At 43.3% G+C, this 24,953-nt stretch overlaps 1 protein-coding gene across 1 annotated transcript in view; it reads right to left on the minus strand.

The window, feature by feature from the left end:
- Positions 1–10,256: 10,256 nt before the first annotated feature.
- The window catches only part of LOC139760960 (uncharacterized), a 368,653-nt gene continuing 353,956 nt past the window's right edge, over positions 10,257–24,953 (minus strand). The window contains exons 12-15 of the mRNA XM_071684743.1: positions 22,226–22,341; positions 21,501–21,702; positions 14,879–15,151; positions 10,257–11,395 (exon numbers count right to left, since the gene is read on the minus strand). Of these exons, the coding sequence (XP_071540844.1) occupies positions 10,257–11,395; positions 14,879–15,151; positions 21,501–21,702; positions 22,226–22,341 (1,730 nt within the window). The remainder of the gene's footprint in view (positions 11,396–14,878; positions 15,152–21,500; positions 21,703–22,225; positions 22,342–24,953) is intronic.

Raw genomic sequence — 24,953 nt, forward strand, 5'->3', positions numbered from 1 at the left:
GGTCCCACACCAGCGGGGAGAAGTTTGCCTTGTTTACAGGGAGCGCTGCTCATGCCTGACGTGATGGGGCGAATAGACGTCCCTGGCTTACGTCGGTGAGGGTCTGGCTGGTCTCTTCAAGGAAGACCATTAATCATTTTCCTTTTTCAGGCTTCCTTAAAATTTTCCTAACTTGATTTTCGAATGTTTCTGTCTATTTCGGGGGATCAGGTTGATTCCTACACACACAGGAAGGATGTACGAACACACACACACACACACACACACACACACACACATTCCAACTCAATCATGTCTCACATACACGAACATTGGCATCTCCCAAACCAGCAAGAATCAAATTTTGTGTACACTGTGATCTGAGGAAGAGGGAGGAAATATGAACGGAGGCAGAACATACCATTAGCCACAAATCTACAGATTAAGTGGAACGGGTCCTCAAGTTAACCAGGACAGCAGCAACAAAGATTGTGTTAGACGCCAAGGAGGCGGGACTTACGACTGAAAACCAATCAGGGAGAAGGGACTGTTCAGCCAGCCAATCAAGGGGCTGCGGTGCTAGGCGAGTATCCAGACGACCTCTGGTATATATGAAGTTGGTTTTGAGTTTTCCTGTTGTTTTTACGGAGGAGGCCCAGGTTATGAGACCTTCCATGCATGTGTCAAGAAACCAGCAATATATATATATCATCCCTGGGGATAGCGGAAAAAAAATACTTTCCACGCATTCCTCACGTGTCGTAGAAGGCGACTAAAGGGGACGTGAGCAAGGGGCTAGAAACTCTCCCCTTCTTGTATTTTAACTTTGAAAAAGGGGAAACAGAAAAAGGAGTCACGCGGGGAGTGCTCATCCTCGTCAAAGGCTCAGATTGGGGTGTCTAAATGTGTGTAGATGTAACCAAGATGAAAAAAAAGAGAGGTAGGAAATATGTTTGAGAAAAGGAACCTGGATGTTTTGGCTCTGAGTGAAACGAAGCTCAAGGGTAAAGGGGAAGAGTGGTTTGGGAATGTTTTGGGAGTAAAGTCAGGGGTTCGTGAGAGGACAAGAGCAAGAGAAGGAATAGCACTACTCCTGAAACAGAAATTGTGAGAGTATGTGACAGAGTGTAAGACGGTAAACTCTAGATTGATATGGGTAAAACTGAAAGTTAATGTACAGAGATGGGTGATTATTGGTGCCTATGCGCTTGGGAATGAGAAGAAAGATCATGAGAGGCAAGTGTTTTGGGAGCAGCTGAATGAGTGTGTTAGTAGTTTTAATGCACGAGACCGCGTTATAGTGATGGGTGATTTGAATGCAAAAGTGAGTAATGTGGCAGTTCAGGGAATAATTGGTGTACATAGGGTGTTCAGTGTTGTAAATAGAAATGGTGAAGAGCTTGTAGATTTGTGTGCTGAAAAAGGACTGGTGATTGGGAGTACCTGGTTTAAAAAGAGAGATATACATAAGTATGCGTATGTAAGTAGGAGAGATGGCCAGAGAGCGTTATTGGATTACGTGTTAATTGAGAGGCGCATGAAAGAGAGACTTTTGGATGTTAATGTGCTGAGAGGTGCAACTGGAGGGATATCTGATCATTATCTTGTGGAGGCTAAGGTGAAGATTTGTATGGGTTTTCAGAAAATAAGAGAGAATGTTGGGGTGAAGAGAGTGGTGAGAGTAAGTGTGCTTGGGAAGGAGACTTGTGTGAGGAAATACCGGGAGAGACTGAGGGCAGAATGGAAAAAGGTAAGAGCAAAGAGGGAAGGGGAGTGGGGGAGGAATGGGATGTATTTAAGGAAGCAGTGATGGCTTGCGCAAAAGATGCTTGTGGCATGAGAAGCGTGGGAGGTGGGCAGAAAGGGTAGTGAGTGGTGGGGTGAAGAAGTAAGATTATTAGTGAAAGAGAAGAGAGAAGCATTTGGACGAGTTTTGCAGGGAAAAAGTGCAAATGACTGGGAGATGTATAAAAGAAAGAGGCGGAAGGTCAAGAGAAAGGTGCAGGAGGTGAAAAAGAGGGCAAATGAGAGTTGGGGAGGGAGTGTATCATTAAATTTTAGGGAAAATAAAAAGATATTTTGAAAGGAGGTAAATAAAGTGCGTAAGACAAGAGAACAAATGGGAATATCGGTGAAGGGGGCTAATGGGGAGGTAATAACAAATAGTGGTGTTGTGAGAAGGAGATGGAGTGAGTATTTTGAAGGTTGTTGAGTGTGTTTGATGATACAGTGGCAGATATAGGGTTTTTTGGTCGAGGTGGTTTGCGAAGTGAGAGAGTTAGGGAGAATGATTTGGTGAACTGCGAAGAGGTAGTAAAAGCTTTGCGGAAAATGAAAGCCGGCAAGGCGGCGGCTTTAGATGGTGTTGCCGGCCTAATTTTTAAAAAAGAGGGCGACTGTGCTGTTGACTGGTTGGTGAGGATATCTAATGTATATATGACTCATGGTGAGGTGCCTGAGGCTTGGCGGAATGCATGCATAGTGCCTTTGTACAAAGGCAAAGGGCATAAAGAATAATTCTCGAATTACAGAGGTATAAGTTTGTTGAGTAATCCTGGGAAAGTATACGGGAGGGTATTGATTGAGAGGGTGAAGGCTTGTACAGAGCATCAGATTGGGAAAGAGCAGTGTGGTTTCAGAACTGGTAGAGGATGTGTGGATCAGGTGTTTGCTTTGAAGAATGTATTTGAGAAATACTTAGAAAAGCAAATACATTTGTATGTAGCATTTATGAATCTGGAGAAGGCACATGATAGAGTTGATAGAGATGCTCTGTGGAAGGTATTAAGAATATATGATGTCGGAGGTAAGTTGCTAGAAGCAGTGAAAAGCTTTTATCGAGGATGTAAGGCATGTGTACGAGTAGGAAGAGAGGAAAGTGATTGGTTCTCAGTAAATGTCGGTTTGCGGCAGGGTGCGTGATGTCTCCATGGTTGTTTGATTGGTCTATGGTTGGGTTTGTTAGGGAGGTGAATGCAAGAGATTTGGAGAGAGGGGCGAGTATGCAGTCTGTTGTGGATGAGAGCTTAAAAAGTGAGTCACTTGTTCGCTGACGATACAGCGCTGGTGGCTGATTCGGGTGCGAAACTGCAGAATCTGGTGACTGAGTTTGGTAAAGTATGTGAAAGAAGAAAGTTGAGAGTAAATGTGAATAAGAGCAAGGTTATTAGGTACGGTAGGGTTGAGGGACAAGTCAATTGGGAGGTAAGTTTGAATGGAGAAAAACTGGAGGAAGTGAAGTGCTTTAGATATCTGGGAGTGGCTTTGGCAGCGGATGGAACCATGAAAGCGGAAGTGAGTCACAGGGTGGGGGAGGGAGCGAAAGTTCTGGGAGCGTTGAAAAATGTGTGGAAGGCGAGAACATTATTTCAGAAAGCAAAAATGGGTAAGTTTGAAGGAATAGTGGTTCCAACAATGTTATATGGTTACGAGGCGAGGGCTATAGATAGACTTGTGCAGAGGAGGGTAGATGTGTTGGAAATGAGATGTTTGAGGACAATATGTGGTGTGAGGTGGTTTGAACGAGTAAGTAATGAAAGGGTAAGAGAAATGTGCGGTGATAAAATGAGTGTGGTTGAGAGAGCAGAATAGTGTTTTGAAATGGTTTGATCACATGGAAAGAATGAGTGAGGAAAGTTTGACAAAGAGGATATATGTGTCAGAGCTGGAGGGAACGAGAAGTGGGAGGGAGACCAAATTGGAGGTGGAAGGATGGAGTGAAAAAGATTTTGAGTGAGCGGGGCCTGAACATCCAGGAAGGTGAAAGACGTGCAAGGAATAGAGTGAATTGGAACGATGTGGTATACCGGGGTCAAGTTGCTGTCAATGGATTGAACCAGGGCATGTGAAGCGTCTGGGGTAAACCATAGAAAGTTTTGTGGGGCCTGGATGTGGAAAAGGAGCTGTGGTTTCGGTGCATTAGATATGACAGCTAGAGACTGAGTGTGAACGAATGTGGCCTTTGTTGGCTTTTCCTAGCTACCTCTCGCACATGCGGAGGGAGGGGGTTTTCATTTCAAGTGTGGCGGGGTGGCGACGGGAATGAATAAGGGCAGACAGTATGAGTTATGTACATGTGTATATATGTATATATCTGTGTGTGTATACATATATGAATACGTTGAGATGCATAGGTATGTATATGTGCGTGTGTGGACGTGTATGTATATACATGTGTATGTGGGTAGGTTGGGCCATTCTTTCGTCTGTTTCCTTGCGCTACCTCGCTAACGCGGGAGACACCGACAAAGTATGATAGAATATATATATATATATATATATATATATATATATATATATATATATATATATATATATATATATATATATATATATAAATATATATATGTGATCCTCTCCCATATATATATTTCCAGCGGGGGGCTGGAAATCCTCCCCTCTCATTTTTTTTTAAATTTTCCAAAAGAAGGAACAGAGAAGGGGGCCATATGAGGATATTCCCTCAAAGGCCCAGTCCTCTGTTCTTAACGCTACCTCGCTAATGCGGGAAATGGCGAATAGTATGAAAAAAAAAAAAAAAAAAAAAATATATATATATATATATATATATATATATATATATATATATATATATATATATATATATATATTCTTTCTTTCTTTCAAACTATTCGCCATTTCCCGCATTAGCGAGGTAGCTTTAAGAACAGAGGACTGGGCCTTTGAGGGAATACCCTCGCCTGGCCCAGTTCTCTGTTCCTTCTTTTATATATATATATATATATATATATATATATATATATATATATATATATATATATATATATATATATATATATATATATATATATATATATATATATATAAATATATATATATATATATATATATATATATATATATATATATATATATATATATATATATATATATATATATATATATATATATATATATATATATATATATATATATATATATATATATATATATATTCTTTCTTTTTCTTAAAACTTGTTCGCCTTTTCCCGCATTAGGGAGGTAGCACCAGGAACAGACAAAGAAGGGCCACATTTGCTCTCATCCGTTCTCTAGTTAGCATGTGCAATGCACATCATAACCACCTATCCACATCCAGGCCCCACACATCTTTCAATGATTCCCTCCCGCCGCTTCAGATCCCCTGCTTCGGTCTACTGGCAGCATCCCAACCCCTGTATACCATAATGTTCCAATTCATTCTGTCCCTTGCACGCATTTCATCTTCTTGCACGTTTAACCCTTGATCGTTCAAAGTGATTTTTTACTCTATCCCTCCATCGCTAATTTGGTCTCCCGTTTCTTGTTCCCTCCAGCTCTGACAAGTATATTCTCTTTGTAAACCTTTCCTCACTCATTCTCTCAATATGTCCAAACCATTTCAACTCACTCTCTTCTGCACTTTCTACCCACCTTTTCTTATTACCACACATCTCTCTTACCCTTTCGTTACTTCTCCGATCAAACCACCTCACACCTCATAATGATCTAAAACGTTTCATTCCCAGCACATCCACCCTCCACATATTCTCATATATAACCCATGTCTTGCATCCATACAACAACGCTGGGATTACTATGGCTTCAAACATACCCATTTTGCCCTCCCAAATGACGTCCTTCCTTTTCGCACAATTTTCAATGCTCACAAAACCTCCGCCCCCTCACCCACCCTATGACTAGCTTCCACTTCCACGGTTTCATCTGCCTGCAAGTCCACATCCAGATATCTAAAGCACTTCACTTCTTCCCGACTCTTCCAAATCGAACTCAAACTCCATCTAACTTCACCTTCTACCCAGCTAAGCTGAATTATATGTTTTTATTCACCCTTACTCGCGACTCGCTCTTTTCAAACACTCTTCTAAACTTAGTCACCATTTTTTGCAGTTTCTCACCAAAGCCTGGCACCAGTGCTGTGTCATCTCAAACAACAGTTGACTCACTTCCCTTGCCCCTAAACCCCCTACATACTGTATACTCGCCCCTCACTCCTCCCTCTCAACCTCGTCCATAAAAACATCAAACAACCATGGTGGCATCACACACCCCTGCCGCAGACCGACCTTCACTAGGAACCACTCACTCTCCTCTTTTTCTACTCGGACACGCCTTACACCCTTGATGAAAATTTCTTATTGGTTTTCGCTGTGTTTGTCCTTATAATCCACTCTGGTGCCGTGGAGAAAACAGTTTTACATTTTGGAGGAAAAATGAAAAAAGATATATCAACACATCATTGGTTTAATATGAAAGTCTTACGTAGCTTATCTTGTTTCATCTTTCCTGCGAAATGAACGAATATATATATATATATATATATATGTATATATATATATATATATATATATATATATATATATATATATATATATATATATATATATATATATATATATATATATATATACATACACATACAGACATATGCATATATGCACATGTATACAATTCATACTGTCTGCCTTTATTCATTCCCGTCGCCACCCCTCTAGCTGTCATGTATGATGTACCGAAACAACAGCTCCCTTTCCACATCCAGGACCCAAAAAACTTTCCATGGCTTACTCCAGACGCTTCACATGCCCTGCTTCTATCCACTGACAGCACGTCGACCCCGGGATACCATATCGTTCCAATTCACTCTATTACTCGCACGCCTTTCACCCTCCTGCATGTTCAGGCCCCGATCGTCCAAAATCTTTTGCCTCCATCTTTCCACCTCCACTTTGGTCTCCCACGTCTCCTCGTTCCCTCCACCTCTGACACATATATCCTCTTTGTCAATCTTTCCTCACTCATTCTCTCCATGTGACCAAACCATTTCAAATACCCTCTTCTACTCTCTCAACCGCACTCTTTTTAGTACCACACATCTCTCTCACCATTTCATTACTTACTCGATCAAACCACCTCACACCACATAGTGTCCTCAAGCATCTCATTTCCAACACATCCACCCTCCTCCGCACAATTCTAACTATAGCCCACGCCTCGCAACCATATAACATTGTCGGAACCTTTATTCCTTCAAACATATCTGTTTTTGCTTTCCGAGATAACGTTCTCGTCTTCCACACATTTTTCAGCGCCTCCAGAACTTTCGCCCCTTCCCCCACCCTGTAACTCACTTCTGCGTCCATGGTTCCATCCGCTGCCAAATCCACTCCCAGATATCTAAAATACTTCACTTCCTCTAGCTTTTCCCTATCTATTCAAACCTACCTCCCAATTCACATGTCCCTCTTATTCACGTTTATTCTCAGCTTTCTTCTTTCACACTTTACCAAAGTCACTCACCAGCTTCTGCAGTTTTTCACCCGAATCAGCAACTAGCGCTGTATAATCAGCGAACAACAACTGACTCACTTCCTAAGGTCTCTCATCCACAACAGAGTGCATACTTTCCCCTCTCTCAAAAACTCTTGCATTCACCTCCCTAACAACCCCATCCATAAACAAATTAAACAACCATGGAGACATCACACACCCCTGCCGCAAACCGACATTCACTGAGAACCAATCACTTTCCTTTCTTCCTACTCGTACACATACCTTACATCATCGATAAAAACTTTTCACTGCTTCTAGCAGCTTGCCTCCCACACCATATATTCTTAATACCTTCCCCAGAGCATCTCTATCAACTCTATCATATGCCTTCTCCAGATCCATAAATGCTACATACAAATTCATTTGCTTTTCTAAGTATTTCTCACATACATTCTTCAAAGCAAACACCTGATCCACACATCCTCTACCACTTCTGAAACCACACTGCTCTTCCCCAATCTGATGTTCTATACATGCTTTCACCCTCTCAATCAATACCCTCCTATATAATTTACCAGGAATACTCAACAAACTTATACCTCTGTAATTTGAGCACTCACTTTTATCCCCTTTGCCTTTGTACAATGGCACTATGCATGCATTCTGCCAATCCTCAGGCACCTCACCGTGAGCCATACATACATTAAATAACCTTACCAACCAGTCAATAATGCAGGCACCCCTTTTTTAATAAATTGCACTGCAATACCATCCAAACCTGCTGCCTTGCCGGCTTTCATCTTCCACAAAGCTTTTACTATATCTTCTCTGTGTACCAAATCATTGCCCCTGACTTTCTCACTTCGCACACCACCTCAACCAAAACACCCTATATCTGCCACTCTATCATCTAACACATTCAACAAACCTTTAAAATACTCACTCCATCTCCTTCTCGCATCACCACTACTTGTTATTACCTCCCCATTAGCCCTTTCACCGATGTTCCCATTTGTTCTCTTGACTTACACACTTTATTTACCTCTTTACAAAACATCTTTTTATTCTCCCTAAAATTTGATGATACTCTCTCACCCCAACTCTCATTTGCCCTCTTTTTCACCTTTTGCACCTTTCTCTTGACTTCTTGCCTCTTTCTTTTATTCATCTCCCAGTCATTTGCACTATTTCCCTGCAAAACCCGTCCAAATGCCTCTTTCTTCTCTTTCACTAATGATCTTACTTATTCATCCCACCATTCACTACCCTTTCAAATCTGCCCACTTCCCACGCTTCTCATGCCACAAGCATTTTTTGCACAAGCCATCACTGCTTCCCTAAATACATCCCATTCCTTCCCCACTCCCCTTACGCCCCTTGCTTTCACCTTTTTCCCTTCTGTACTCAGTCTCTCCTGGTACTTCCTCACACAAATCTCCTTCCCAAGCTCACTTACTCTCACCACCCTCTTCACCCCAACATTCACTCTTCTTTTCTGTAAACCTCTACAAATCTTCACCTTCGCCTTCTCAAGATAATGATCAGACATCCCTCTAGTTGCACCTCTCAGCACATTAACATCCAAGAGTCTCTCTTTCGCGCGCCTATCAATTAACACGTAATCCAGTAACGCTCTCTGGCCATCTTTCCTACTTACGTATACCTATGAATGTCTCTTTTTAAACCAGGCATTCCCAATCACCAGTCCTTTTTCAGCACATAAATCTACAAGCTCTTAACCATTTCCATTTACAACACTGAGCACCCCATGTACACCAAATATATGTAGATAGAGAGATAGATAGATAGATAGATAGATAGATAGATAGATAGACAGATAGAGATAGATTAGTAGATAGGTAGATTTTACGTACGTATATACACATAGAGAGAGAGAGAGAGAGAGAGAGAGAGAGAGAGAGAGAGAGAGAGAGAGAGAGAGAGAGAGAGAGAGAGAGAGAGAGAGAGAGTCCCCCATTTGAAGCTTTGCTAAAATATTCCAGTAATTTAGGAAAATTAGATTATTTGGCAGGATTGCCATTTAATGATTCAGAGAAATTAATGCACGTGTGACGGTTTTATTCTCCCTGACTTAATTGAATTAACTGAATGAATTTTATGATTTGATGATATCATTGTGAGCTGATCAGATACTAAACGATTAATGTACTCGTGATATTGTGGGGGGAAATTTTTCTTGTTTTTATTTTTCACAGAATGATCTAATGTACGTGTCTGGCTAGGGCTGTACCAAGGCTGGGATCCTTGTCCTCACTGACTGGCTGGATGTTTTCCTCTATTTCCTCTAAGGAGACGCACTCTGATCTGGTTAGGTTTCTTATCTGCTAAAGTTTGGACCCAAAGTATGAAGCAAAACATTGGTTCATACTGTAGTTCACTTCGGACTGAACCATGTGAATCCTTTTAACTAAATCAGGATTTTTGAAGCGGATTCAAGGTTAGGTTTTGGTGTTTCATATTCTATCACGTCTTTTTTCACTGACCCACATGGATGAATGGCCTCAGGGGAACCGGTTACGTAGTATAGATATAAAGGAATTAGAAAGAATTTGTATGGAAATGAATATTTAGTTGATAATGCCGAGTGTGTATCCAGGTGAGGCTGCCTGTCAGGGGTGATGTAGGGAAGGCCAGAGGTAACGTAGATCACAGAGGAGGGAGGACGAAGTGTCATGTCCTTCATCAGGGTGAGGTCCGTCTCGCCGAGTCTGTGGTGTCGACGCAAGGCCCTCTACTGCTTCAGGAGGTCGGAGACTGAGAGTCATCAGCTCAGCAGTCATCAGTCCACACTGAGTAGTAAGTCTGCTTCTCTTGTGTTAATCTTTGCCAAGAACGTTGATTTCCTCCAAGATCGTGTTGCTCATTGCTTGCACAACTCTGTTTTTGCATCATTTGACTCTGTTATGTACTTTGATGCCTGCTAGGTGATACCTGCCTTGGTGAGTGTACAGAATAACGAGTTAGTACCAATGTTTACATAGTAGTTAATTAAGGGAACAGTCAAACCACCGAAAAGTTGGATAAAGTTTTATTGAGTCTCTTTCAGGTGAGGTACAATGTATCGTGGGTGTCTCCGGGCGGGGCTGGGTAGTGGTAGAGTGTATCCGGGGAGGTTTCTTTGGGGGTTGGTCCCCGCCAGGCTGCGCCATGGGCTGCCTGGGGGATAACTTGCTCTGGGGTGTTGAGATGATCTGGGGAGGGAGATGGGAGGGGTGCAGCGAGTGATGCTGAGGGTGGAGAGCAAGGTCATTGTGAGACCCTGGGCTGGGGAGAGCACCTGTGTGTGGAGGGGTGGAGATGGTGTGAGTAGCGGTGCCAGTATACCTCAGGTTGGCACTGGTTGTGACGGTGTCTGGGATGTCAGTAGTGGGTGGAAGGATGATAACCTGGCTCGAAGGTGAAGTGTCACTTGAAGAATCAGTGTGAGGTGGAGTGGCAGCGTGCTGGTGAGGGGAAGGGAGGAGTAACGTTGGTATGTATGACTGAGAGGAAGTTCGAGGAAGGTCTGCCGAGTGAGGCTGGGGTGTTGTCACGGGCGGGGACACTGTCTGTGTGAGGGTGGCGGTGTGGTGAGGCTGTGGAGTGATCTGAATCTGTGGTATTGTGTACGGCAGGTTGACTGTGTGAACCTGGGGGTGAAGATGGTGCTGGTCTGCGACGTCGAGAAGCTGGGATGAGAGATGGGGTTGACTCGAGGTGAACGACTGGGGTGAAAGATGAACGTGGGGAGTTAACTGGAGCTGGGAGGAAGCTTTGGTTGCGCCCTTGGGGACACGACGGGCCTCGCCCTTGGGTTCGGGGCGGTGCATGGGGTCACAACGAAGGGACAAGAGAGAGGAATCGTGGAATCGGAAGGGGTCGCCCCTCAGGCCGAGCCTGGCCAGTCTGGAGGGGGAGTGGATCTCTACCCGCGGGGTGGTCACGTCGTCTGCCTCCACCTCCACCACGTGCACCGGGCCTCCCCGGCAGGAGAAGGCCCTGGGGCGGATAGGCCGAGGAGATCTACCGCCGGGGGCGCTTCGGGTGGAAGACCTTCGTGAGAGAGGCAGAGATCGCCTCCCTGACCTGCCAGGGGTCACCTGGGTCACGACGACTGGCCCCGGGGAGAAGGTGGTCAGCAGCTCTGGCGGGGGAGGTGACCAGTCAGCCTTCATATTACATCAGTATGAACACACACACACACACACACACACACACACACACACACACACACACACACACACACACACACACACACACACACACACACACACACACACACACACACACACACACACACCACACACACACACACACACACACACACATACACATACCACAAACACACACATACACCCACACCACACACACAACACACACACACACACACACACACAGAGCAGGGAGGAGAGGAGGTCCTGGGAGGAGGTATAGAGATATAATCGTGGAAGCAACGCAGAACTCCACAATTACAGTGGTAACAAAAGCTGGGGGATGGAATTCAATATTCAGGAGGCAGGCAGGGCATTATGGCCGGAGGGTCTGCGAAATATTGCAGGGAAAGAGTACAAACGCGGGTGAATTGAGTCTCGAGGGGCAGGTTGGGGAAGAGAGAAGAGTAGGTCACTGGAACCGCATAGGAAAGTGATGGTGGGTCAGGATATACAGTGATGGCGAGGCTCCAGCCAGACTGCACGTAACCCACGAGAGAACAAGACACGAGTGGAGCAGGAGAAAGTTGGAGGAGGAGAATAACATAGCAGGAGAAGGTTGGAAGAGGAGAATAACACAGCAGGAGAAGGTTGGAGGAAGAGAATAACACAGCAGGAGAAGGTTGGAGGAAGGAGAAATAACATAGCAAAGAAAGTGGAAAGGAGACAAAGCATATCAGGTGAAGGGCTTAAAGGTATGAACACGAGTGGAGCAGGAGAAGGTTGGAGGAGGAGAATAACACAGCAGGAGAAAGTTGGAGGAAGAGAATAACATAGGAGAAGAAAGTTGGAGAAGGAGAATAACATATAAGGTGAAGGCTGAAGGAATGAAATAACATGGCAGGAGAAGGTTGGAGGAAGAGAATAACATGGAAGGATAAGAAAAGATGAAGAGAATAACATAGCAGGATGAGAAAGGAAGAACAGAATTACATATTGATAAAAATGGAAGAAGAAAATAATATAGTAATATAATAGAAGAAGAAGAAAATAATATAGTAACATAAAAGAGAAAGAAGACAATAACATAGCAAGGTAAAAGAGAAAGAAGACAATAACATAGCAAGATAAAAGAGGAAGAAGAGAATGACATGGCCAGATAACCACGGTAGAAGCCAATAACATAGAAAGATAAGAAAGGAAGAGAAAGTCTGAAAAGATTATTGTGGATAAGACTAGCTATAGTCTGAAGTTTTCCCATACATTCACCATGAATAAATTTTCATATTAGGATCAGCTGATTAGACCAAGAGAGAGAGAGAGAGAGAGAGAGAGAGAGAGAGAGAGAGAGAGAGAGAGAGAGAGAGAGAGAGAGAGAGAGAGAGAGAGAGAGAGAGAGAGAGAGAGCTATAGACTGCGAGAGGATATGCGAGAAAGTAAACTGCAAGTTTAAAGGTGTTATCACAGTGGAAGGCACTACAGCCTTAACTCCAGTGTGATGTAAGGTGGGAGGAGAGGTGTTGGAAAACATTGATGTATCAAGTAAAGGCAAAATACAATACTGAAGGTTCTTGGCCTAATTAGGCTCATGATGTTGATGAAATTGTCTACATGCGGTGATGATGTTTGTAGATACACTTTAATACACTTGACAAACCGTTTGAAATGTTATTCTAGTTGTCATTGGAAGAAAGTAGAGTGCCAAGGGAATGGGAAGAGGCAAACATTATACCTATCTCGAACAATGTAGGACGGGAGGAGAGAGTGAACTACAGATGGGTCTCCCTGACGAGTGTGGCGTGTAAGGTACTGGAAAAGATAATCAGAAAGCAGATGGATGACTTCCTCCAGAGTATATGCTACCCACATGTAAGAAGTTATGTTTAACGAACTTCTGATATTCCATTCATACGAGAGTGTGAACTTTTTTGTAGACAAAAGTGAATGTTGGGTGGATTGTCTGTATTTGGACTGCCAGAAAGCATTTGACACTATACCTCATAGGAGGCTGTTAAAGAAAATGGATATTCACGAAAGATTAAGGGGAAGACTATTTTGATGGACACAAGATAACAAAGGACATATGTCAGGGGAACCTTCTCAAAATGGGTTAAAGACACCAGTGGCGTGAATACTTCCGAGGAGGGTTGGACCTGAACATGTTGCGGTGATGTGAGGGTCATGAGGGAAGCGGATAGTGGACGGGACTGCATCATCTTACAAGGGGACCCAGACAAACTTGATCTGATACATGAATGATGTAATTTAAGCTGAGTAATTGTAAGATACTGAGGAATGGACACGGTATGAATATTATTTAGTATGACAGAAGCCGCAGGAATCTGAGTGTGAGAAGGAATTAGGAGTCGACACCGTTTCAATCCTGTTGTCGGAGTCGCACATTAATATAAAAGTATAGGAGACTAACTAATTGTTTCCTGGCAAATATCATAATAACATTCAAATCAATGGAAAACCAAATGTTCAACACGGTGTTGACATGCTTCGTTGAGGCTAAAACTGAGGCATGTTTCTTGGATTTCGTGTCTGCACAGAAGGAAGCACAAACTAAGTATTAGAGAAAGTCCAGAGAAGAGCAACAAAGATGGTTTCATACTTAGGAGGGATGACCTACAGGTGAACGCTACAGCCTTGAATTGACCCACTTTGGAAAGGGAGAAGAGTGAGGGGTGAGCACAGCCACTCTTTAAATCAACTTTATGACGTCGACAGTGAACAGGTCCTCGAAAGATGCGAAAGCAGAATAGATCTTTCAAGTTGGATATACATAAATACTTTTATAGCGTAAGATCGGTGTATGAATGGAAGAAATTGAGCTCAGGAATCTGGGTGCCCCTCCAGCGTGGAACTCTCCAACCCCACCTGACCACATACAGTATAGATAGGTAGTTATACACTTGCACAAGCACACGTAGCTTCACTTATACCAATAGCTATAAATGATAACGGATGTTTCACACACACACACACACACACACACACACACACACACACGCACACACACACACACACACACACACACACACACACACACACACACACACACACACACACACACACACACACACACACACACATACACACGTACACACACACACGCACACACATACAGAGACAGACATACATACAACACACAAAGAAACACACACACATACACACATAATTATGTAAATTGTAAGACTCACCACAGGAGAGATAGCTGCTGTAGGACTCACCACAGGAGGGATGGCTGCTGTAGGACTCACCACAGGAGGGATGGTTGCTGTAGGACTCACCACAGGAGAGATGGCTGCTGTAGGACTCACCACAGGAGGGATGGCTGCTGTAGGACTCACCACCGGAGGGATAGCTGCTGTAGGACTCACCACAGGAGGGATGGCTGCTGTAGGACTCACCACAGGAGGGATGGCTGCTGTAGGACTCACCACAGGAGGGATGGCTGCTGTAGGACTCACCACAGGAGGGATGGCTGCTGTAGGACTGGTACATGACTCCTGGGGGCAGTTCTATGAGGGAGTCCTGGGAGCTGTTGTGGTGTTGATGGGTCTTGCCTGGGGAGTAGGCGTGGGCCCGGTGCGCCCGGCAGGCTACCACGCCTGCCACCACCACAGCCACGCCCACCACCACGCCCACTACCACACCAGCTACCACCACGCTCACGGGCGTGTCTTCACTGGTTGTGGGAGGCTCCGTGGGCGGTTCTGGGACCTCTCCTGGGCTGTTCACTGCTTGAAGACACAACGATCAGTCATCACCTCATTGCTCAGTTCCTCCTATGATGTGTACTGATCATTCTGGCTCTCTCACTGAAAGTTTACTTCGTTAAACACACTATGGGCTGATTATGCTTAGTCGCTGTCTCTCGTGTTAGCGAGGTAGCGCAAGGAAACATGAAAGAATAGCCCAACCCTCCCACATACACATGTATATACATAAACGCCCACACACGCACATATACGTACCTATACATTTCAATGTATACATACATACACATATCCAATATATATATATATATACATATATATATATATATTTATATATATATATATATATATATATATATATATATATATATATATATATATATATATATATATATTTTTTTTTTTTTTTTTTTTTTTTTTATACTTTGTCGCTGTCTCCCGCGTTTGCGAGGTAGCGCAAGGAAACAGACGAAAGAAATGGCCCAACCCCCCCCCCCCATACACATGTACATACACACGTCCACACACGCAAATATACATACCTACACAGCTTTCCATGGTTTACCCCGGACGCTTCACATGCCTTGATTCAATCCACTGACAGCACGTCAACCCCTGTATACCACATCGCTCCAATTCACTCTATTCCTTGCCCTCCTTTCACCCTCCTGCATGTTCAGGCCCCGATCACACAAAATCTTTTTTACTCCATCTTTCCACCTCCAATTTGGTCTCCCTCTTCTCCTCGTTCCCTCCACCTCCGACACATATATCCTCTTGGTCAATCTTTCCTCACTCATTCTCTCCATGTGCCCAAACCATTTTAAAACACTCTCTTCTGCTCTCTCAACCACGCTCTTTTTATTTCCACACATCTCTCTTACCCTTACGTTACTTACTCGATCAAACCACCTCACACCACACATTGTCCTCAAACATCTCATTTCCAGCACATCCATCCTCCTGCGCACAACTCTATCCATAGCCCACGCCTCGCAACCATACAACATTGTTGGAACTACTATTCCTTCAAACATACCCATTTTTGCTTTCCGGGATAATGTTCTCGACTTCCACACATTTTTCAAGGCTCCCAAAATTTTCGCCCCCTCCCCCACCCTATGATCCACTTCCGCTTCCATGGTTCCATCCGCTGACAGATCCACTCCCAGATATCTAAAACACTTCACTTCCTCCAGTTTTTCACCATTCAAACTCACCTCCCAATTGACTTGACCCTCAGCCCTACTGTACCTAATAACCTTGCTCTTATTCACATTTACTCTTAACTTTCTTCTTCCACACACTTTACCAAACTCCGTCACCAGCTTCTGCAGTTTCTCACATGAATCCGCCACCAGCGCTGTATCATCAGCGAACAACAACTGACTCACTTCCCAAGCTCTCTCATCCCCAACAGACTTCATACTTGCCCCTCTTTCCAAGACTCTTGCATTTACCTCCCTAACAACCCCATCCATAAACAAATTAAACAACCATGGAGACATCACACACCCCTGCCGCAAACCTACATTCACTGAGAACCAATCACTTTCCTCTCCTCCTACACGTACACATGCCTTACATCCTCGATAAAAACTTTTCACTGCTTCTAACAACTTGCCTCCCACACCATATATTCTTAATACCTTCCACAGAGCATCTCTATCAACTCTATCATATGCCTTCTCCAGATCCATAAATGCTACATACAAATCCATTTGCTTTTCTAAGTATTTCTCACATACATTCTTCAAAGCAAACACCTGATCCACACATCCTCTACCACTTCTGAAACCACACTGCTCTTCCCCAATCTGATGCTCTGTACATGCCTTCACCCTCTCAATCAATACCCTCCCATATAATTTACCAGGAATACTCAACAAACTTATACCTCTGTAATTTGAGCACTCACTCTTATATATATATATATATATATATATATATATATATATATATATATATATATATATATATATATATATATATATATATATATATATATATATATCCTTACCAACCAATCAACAAGACAGTCACCCCTTTGTTTTTATCAGATTCCACTGCAATACCATCCAAACCCCTGCCTTACCTGATTTCATCTTCTGCAAAGCTTTCACTACCAAACCATTCTCCCTGACCCTCCCACTTCGCACACAACGAACAAAACACTGTATATCCGCCACTATATCATGAAACACATTCAGCAAACCTTCAAAATACTCACTCCATCCTCATTCTCACTTCATCATTACCTGTTATCACCTCCCCACTGACCCCCTTCACGGATGTTCCTATTTACCTACTTCTGAAACATTTTTTCATCCTCCCTAAAAGTTAATGATACTCTCTCATCCCAACTCTCATTTGCCCTCTTTTTCAGCTCTTGCCCTTTCTCTTGACCTCCTGCTGCTTTCTTTTATACATCTTCCAGTCATTTGCACTACTTCCCTGCAAGCATCGTCCAAACGCCTGTCTTTTTTCTTTCACTAATAACCTTACTCCTTCATTCCACCACTTACTATGCTTTCTGTTCTGCCCACCTCCCAGTTTTCTCATGCCACAAGTATCTTATATATAGACACAAGAAAGAAATATAACAGTCAGTTGATATATATCGAAGAGTCGAAGCTAGGACGCCATTTGGTAAACATGTGATTGTGACAATCACATGTTTACCAAATGGCGTCCTTGCTTCGTCTCTTCGATGTATATCAACTAACTGTTATATTTCTCTCTTGTGTCTCGCCTGATGATGTGATTATTACACGAAAGTGCACTTGGGAACTTTTCGTGTTTCATTTTCCCCGTGGACTCATAAGAAAATATATATATGCATGTATATATATATATATATATATATATATATATATATATATATATATATATATATATGTATACATATTTATTTTGCTTTATCGCTGTCTCCCGCGTTTGCGAGGTAGCGCAAGGAAACAGACGAAAGAAATAGCCCAACCCACCCCCATACACATGTATATGCACACACGTCCACACACGCAAATATACATACCTATACATCTCAATGTACACATATAAATACACACACTGACACATACATATATACCCATGCACACAATTCACACTGTCTGCCTTTATTCATTCCCATCGCCACCTCGCCACACATGGAATACCATCCCCCTCCTCACTCATGTGTGCAAGGTAGCGCTAGGAAAAGACAACAAAGGCCCCATTCGTTCACACTCAGTCTCGAGCTGTCATGCAATAATGCCCAAAACCACAGCTCCCTTTCCACATCCAGGCCCCACACAACTTTCCATGGTTTACCCCAGACGCTTCACATGCCCTGATTCAATCCACTGACAGCACGTCAACCCCGGTATACCACATCGATGCAATTCACTCTATTCCTTATTTGCCCGCCCCTCACCCTCCTGCATGTTCAGGCCCCGATCACTCAAAATCTTTTTCACTCCATCTTTCCACCTCCAATTTGGTCTCCCACTTCTCCTCGTTCCCTCCAACCTCCGACACATATATCCTCTTGGTTGCTCTCTCAACCACTCTCTTTTCATTCCCACACATCTCTCTTACCCTTACATTACTTACTCGATCAAACCACCTCACACCACATATTGTCCTCAAACATATTTCCAGCACATCACCCTCCTGCGCACAACTCTATCCATAGCCCACGCCTCGCAACCATACAACATTGTTGGAACCACTATTCCTTCAAACATACCTATTTTTGCTTTCCGAGATAATGTCTCGACTTCCAAACATTCTTCAAGGCTACCAGGATTTTCGCCCCTTCCCCCACCCTATGATTCACTTCCGCTTCCATGGTTCCATCCGCTGCCAGATCCACTCCCAGATATCTAAAACACTTTACTTCCTCCAGTTTTTCTCCATTCAAACTTACCTCCCAATTGACTTGACCCTCAACCCTACTGTACCTGCTCTTATTCACATTTACTCTTAACTTTCTTCTTTCACACACTTTACCAAACTCAGTCACCAGCTTCTGCAGTTTCTCACATGAATCAGCCACCAGCGCTGTATCATCAGCGAACAACAACTGACTCACTTCCCAAGCTCTCTCATCCACAACAGACTTCATACTTGCCCCTCTTTCCAAAACTCTTGCATTCACCTCCCTAACAACCCCATCCATAAACAAATTAAACAACCATGGAGACATCACACACCCCTGCCGCAAAACTACATTCACTGAGAACCAATCACTTTCCTCTCTTCCTACACGTACACATGCCTTACATCCTCGATCAAAACTTTTCACTGCTTCTAACAAATTGCCTCCCATACCATATATTCTTAATACCTTCCACAGAGCATCTCTATCAACTCTATCATATGCCTTCTCCAGATCCATAAATGCTACATACAAATCCATTTGCTTTTCTAAGTATTTCTCACATACATTCTTCAATGCAAACACCTGATCCACACATCCTCTACCACTTCTGAAACCACACTGCTCTTCCCCAATCTGATGCTCTGTACATGCCTTCACCCTCTCAATCCATACCCTCCCATATAATCTACCAGGAATACTCAACAAACTTATACCTCTGTAATTTGAGCACTCACTCTTATCCCCTTTGCCTTTGTACAATGGCACTATGCACGCATTCCGCCAATCCTCAGGCACCTCACCATGAGTCATACATACATTAAATAACCTTACCAACCAGTCAACAATACAGTCACCCCCTTTTTTAATAAATTCCACTGCAATACCATCCAAACCTGCTGCCTCGCCGGCTTTCATCTTCCGCAAAGCTTTTACTACCTCTTCTCTGTTTACCAAATCATTTTCCCTAACCCTCTCACTTTGCACACCACCTCGACCAAGACACCCTATATCTGCCACTCTATCATCAAACACATTCAACAAACCTTCAAAATACTCACTCCATCTCCTTCTCACATCACCACTACTTGTCATCACCTCCCCATTTGCGCCCTTCACTGAAGTTCCCATTTGCTCCCTTGTCTTACGCACTTTATTTACCTCCTTCCAGAACATCTTTTTATTCTTCCTAAAATTTAATGATACTCTCTCACCCCAACTCTCATTTGCCCTCTTTTTCACCTCTTGCACCTTTCTCTTGACCTCCTGTCTCTTTCTTTTATACATCTCTCACTCAATTGCATTTTTTCCCTGCAAAAATCGTCCAAATGCCTCTCTCTTCTCTTTCACTAATAATCTTACTTCTTCATCCCACCACTCACTACCCTTTCTAATCAACCCACCTCCCACGCTTCTCATGCCACAAGCATCTTGTGCGCAATCCATCACTGATTCCCTAAATACATCCCATTCCTCCCCCACTCCCCTTACTTCCATTGTTCTCACCTTTTTCCATTCTTTACTCAGTCTCTCCTGGTACTTCCTCACACAAGTCTCCTTCCCAAGCTCACTTACTCTCAACACCCTCTTCACCCCAACATTCACTCTTCTTTTCTGAAAACCCATACAAATCTTCACCTTAGCCTCCACAAGATAATGATCAGACATCCCTCCAGTTGCACCTCTCAGCACATTAACACGTAATCCAATAACGCTCTCTGGCCATCTCTCCTACTTACATACGTATACTTATGTATATCTCGCTTTTTAAACCATATATATATATATATATATATATATATATATATATATATATATATTTTTTTTTTTTTCTTTTTTTTTCTTTCATACTATTTGCCATTTCCCGCGTTAGCGAGGTAGCGTTAAGAACAGAGGACTGGGCCTTTGAGGGAATAGCCTCACCAAGCCCCCTTCTCTGTTCCTTCTTTTGGAAAAAAAAAAAAAAAAATATATATATATATATATATATATATATATATATATATATATATATATATATATATATATATATATATATATATATATATATATAAATATGTTCGCTAAAGCTGATGAAGATACAGGTATTGGCTCAATCTTCTTACATCTAACTAAATAGAAACAAATAAAAATCTGTCTCCTTTGGCTGTGTAACAGATATGTCAGACACGTATGCCTATAACACCCTTTTTTTTTTTCAAAAAAGTTTTGACTGAAGAAAGAATTCAAAGAACTGATGTTTGAGGTAGTTATTGTGTGGAAGTCAAAAGGTCTTTGCCACTCACATGACCGAGTCTCGAGCACGGTGTGAGTTGATCACAAACAGTCGCACAGACAACTTACCTCTGACAAACACCTTCCTGAAAGAATATATAAACAAACGTAGGAGCGAGGTGTTCCTGAGACGCTGCAACAGGCATCCAAACACTCGCTTGCTTGAGCAAATACACTCACTGTGACCCAGACAGGCACGCACACACACACACACACACACACACACTCCACCCGACTCACAGTTGACGGAGACCCTCTCAGGCGCGACCTCCTCAGCCCGAGGCGTCAACGTCTTCATGAGGAGGGTCGTCAGGAGGCCGCTGCCCTTGGAGTGGCTGGCGTGCATGGTCAACACGTAGTCCCGCCCGGGAGCCAGGGAGGTCAAGTTGAAGCTGGGTATACTGCTGTTGTACGCTGCGATCAGCTTCCCTCCCTCGCGCACCTGTAACATCTGGTGTTAGTGGCCAGTAACACCTGTACAAACTGCTGTGGCCTTTCGCAGTTACGAGATCCTCTCTCTCACTTGTAACACCTGTCAGTAGTTGGCAGTAACACCTGTGCCAAGTGTTGTAATATGTCACTGTTATCAGATCATCTTCCATCCATAACATCTGTCATTACTAGCCAGTAACACCTGCAGCATCTGTGGGTATCACCATGTAATACCATAATGCTCACGTCCTCACGTGTAACATGTGGTACTGACGCTGTTCACCCACCTGTCGTTTCTAACGCTATCCACCACTTGCTCTAAAAGCTATGACCTACTTACCTGGGGCCAGTCCCCTCATCACTCACACGTACTGACCTGTAAATCCTCATTTACGTAAAAGTGTCTTAATCAAACTGCTTAATTACGTCTTTCTTGAATGTAAAATTTAGATAGTTACTCTAATTTTTATAAGATCTGCCGTTAAGTACAATGATTAGAGAAAAACCATGAGTTACGGTAATAATTGCCTTACCTCGATGTAGTAGGTCAGGGGAAGGTGACCTGAGGTCATCACAGGTGAGCAGGTGACCCCGGCTGAGTCTGTGGTAACGTCATGGTAACGGCAGCCAATCAATGGGCTTGGTTCCTCTGAGGGGAAAAGGAGGGGTGAGGTGTGGGGTAAGAGAGGCAGGTAATGAAAAAATCTTGACCAGCGTGGACGTGGGAAGGTAAGAAGGAACATGCAGGCAATCATGTATATTCAGACAGACAGACATACAGACTGCTTTGTACACACACACACACACACACACACACACACACACCCTAGCCTATGTCAGGTACCCATTTCATCGACCAGCCCTTAGGAGAGGATGAACAGCTGGGTGGACTGTGGACCGGCTCCCACGGTCAGAATTCGATCCTGTAAGAGTTTGATCTCAGGCGGCTCATGCATGTGTGATGGTCAGTAACGCTTATCGCTACACCCCGTGTGTGTGTGTGTGTGTGTGTGTGTGTGTGTGTGTGTGTGTGTGTGTGTGTGTATAAGAGTATATACATCACGGGTCGGCTTCGAACCCTAGGTAGGCGTCGGGCTGCCCCGGCCACACGAAGGTTAACAGACACACACACACACACACACACATACACTAGACTTCTAGTGTTCTTACGTGTATCCCCACCTTAGCTTGGCGGGGGTAGCATGGACTTTAATTAATCTCACGTGGCTTCGATGATGTGACAAATATGTCGATGAATAGACACATGTGTATACATCACGGATCGGCTTCGAACCCTGGGAGGGGAGTCCTGCTACCTCAACCACACGGAGTCTTTAAACCTCCGTGTGGCTGAGGCAGCTGGATGCCCTGTACATATGAGTAAAGACATGATACATATATACCAAGTTAAGAGACGGGACAACACGTATGTATAACTTTCTCGCCATAATATGCAATCAGTAACTGGAAATGATAATCGCAGACACACAAGGCCTTCCCTGGCTGACTGATCGGTGTTGCTGACTCTGCTTCAAGCACGGGCCAACTCGATTCGATTTCTGGACGCAGTAGTCGGCCCACAGCCAACACAGCTGTTCATCCTCCCTCAGGGATGTTTGGTATATAGGTACCTGTCTTAGATGAGGATGTGTGCTTGTGTGTATTTGCATATTTCTTTATTACGTATTTGTGCTGTACACTCGTGAGTCCTCATCTCTTGAACATTCTCTATTATCATGCAATTTCTGAAGTTTTTCTAAGCTGTCCAATTTAACCATATCTTCAGTCATTTCATTCCATTCACCCATCACTCATGTACTATACACTTTTTCACATCTTCGTTTTTTAGCAATTTTTTGCTTAATTTCGTTTCATGTCCTCTGGTTGTTCTTACCCCAAACCTCTCAAAGAATTAATCACAGCCTACGTCATTAATCCGCTTTAAATCTTGAAGATAGTGATCAAGTCACTACTCGCCCATCTCTCTTGCAAGGTGGACAGACTTAGTTAAGGCCTTTAGCCTCTCCTTGTAACTCAGCTCTCTTAATTTTGGTACGAATCATGTTGCTCTCCTCTGGATTTTCTCTATTAGCTCTTTATACTTTTTTCAGGTGAGGTGAGAATCATATTCTAGTGTTGGCCTCCTTCATGATGAGTACAGCTTGATGAAGACTTCCTTAACCATGAACGCAGTTCCAATGTTTGCCAGTATTCAGTTGGTCCTCCTTACTGTTTTCTGAAGGTGAGACTCCGGTGGCTGGTTAGGGACCCGTAACAGACTACTTGAGTTACTGTTCAAGATATCGCCAGGTTAATGTAAACTGCCAAGGTTATGGAAGACGGGAAAAGTCGTACCTATGTTTGAGAAAGGAGACAGGGAAGTTGTGCCAAGAGCTGTGGTTTGATAACACAGAATATAATGAGAAAGTAAATAGATGACTTTTTTCAAAGGCAAAGTTGCCTTAGAGAGAAACCACATTTATTCAGGGGAAGGTGATAGTCATTTAAGGAGTCTCTTAGACTTCTACAAAAGAGCGAGCTCCGTTTTAAAGAACAAGAGAAAATTGGGTGGAATGTATGAGTCTGAAATGCCAGAAAGCCTTTAACACTGTCTCTCATGAGAGGTTGTGTAAAGATGGACCTTCAGGTGATATCTTCGTTGGGCAGATTATTACCTTAGTGGAAAAGTCAAAGAACGCTTGTTAGAAGAGCCTTCTCAAAATGGACTGAGGTTACCAATGGCGTGTCTTAGGGTTCAATCTTGGGACCATCGGTTTTATTGATCTATAGAAGGATTAGACTCCTGCCTGAAAATGTCTGCGGGTTATACAAGGGTCATGAGGGAAGTGAAATGTTAAGAAGATTGCATTAACTTACAAAGAGACCCAGACAAACTTCTGAATTACTCTGATGCATGGCTGATGGATTGCAACTCAAGCAAATGCAAAATAGTGAGGAGGGGACATAATGAAGGTTAGCTTTGAGTCGATTATTACCAAGCAGGAAATATGATGCAGGAATTTATATATGGAGGAACTTGAGAGTCAGCACTGTTCCTAACCTGTCGCCAGAGATCCACTCATAGAGAACGGAAAGCAGGCTGTCTACCGGCAAATACACTTACATTCAGATATCTGGACAAGGAAATGGACATCGAAGTGTACATGTCGTATATAAGACATGATGAAAATATGCGTTCCAGGTTTGGTCACCGCACTTAAGGTAGCACAAGGAACTAATAGAGAAAGTCTAGAGGAGGTT

The sequence above is a fragment of the Panulirus ornatus genome, chromosome 38 (genome assembly GCF_036320965.1).
Source record: "Panulirus ornatus isolate Po-2019 chromosome 38, ASM3632096v1, whole genome shotgun sequence".
NCBI classification, from domain to species: domain Eukaryota; kingdom Metazoa; phylum Arthropoda; class Malacostraca; order Decapoda; family Palinuridae; genus Panulirus; species Panulirus ornatus.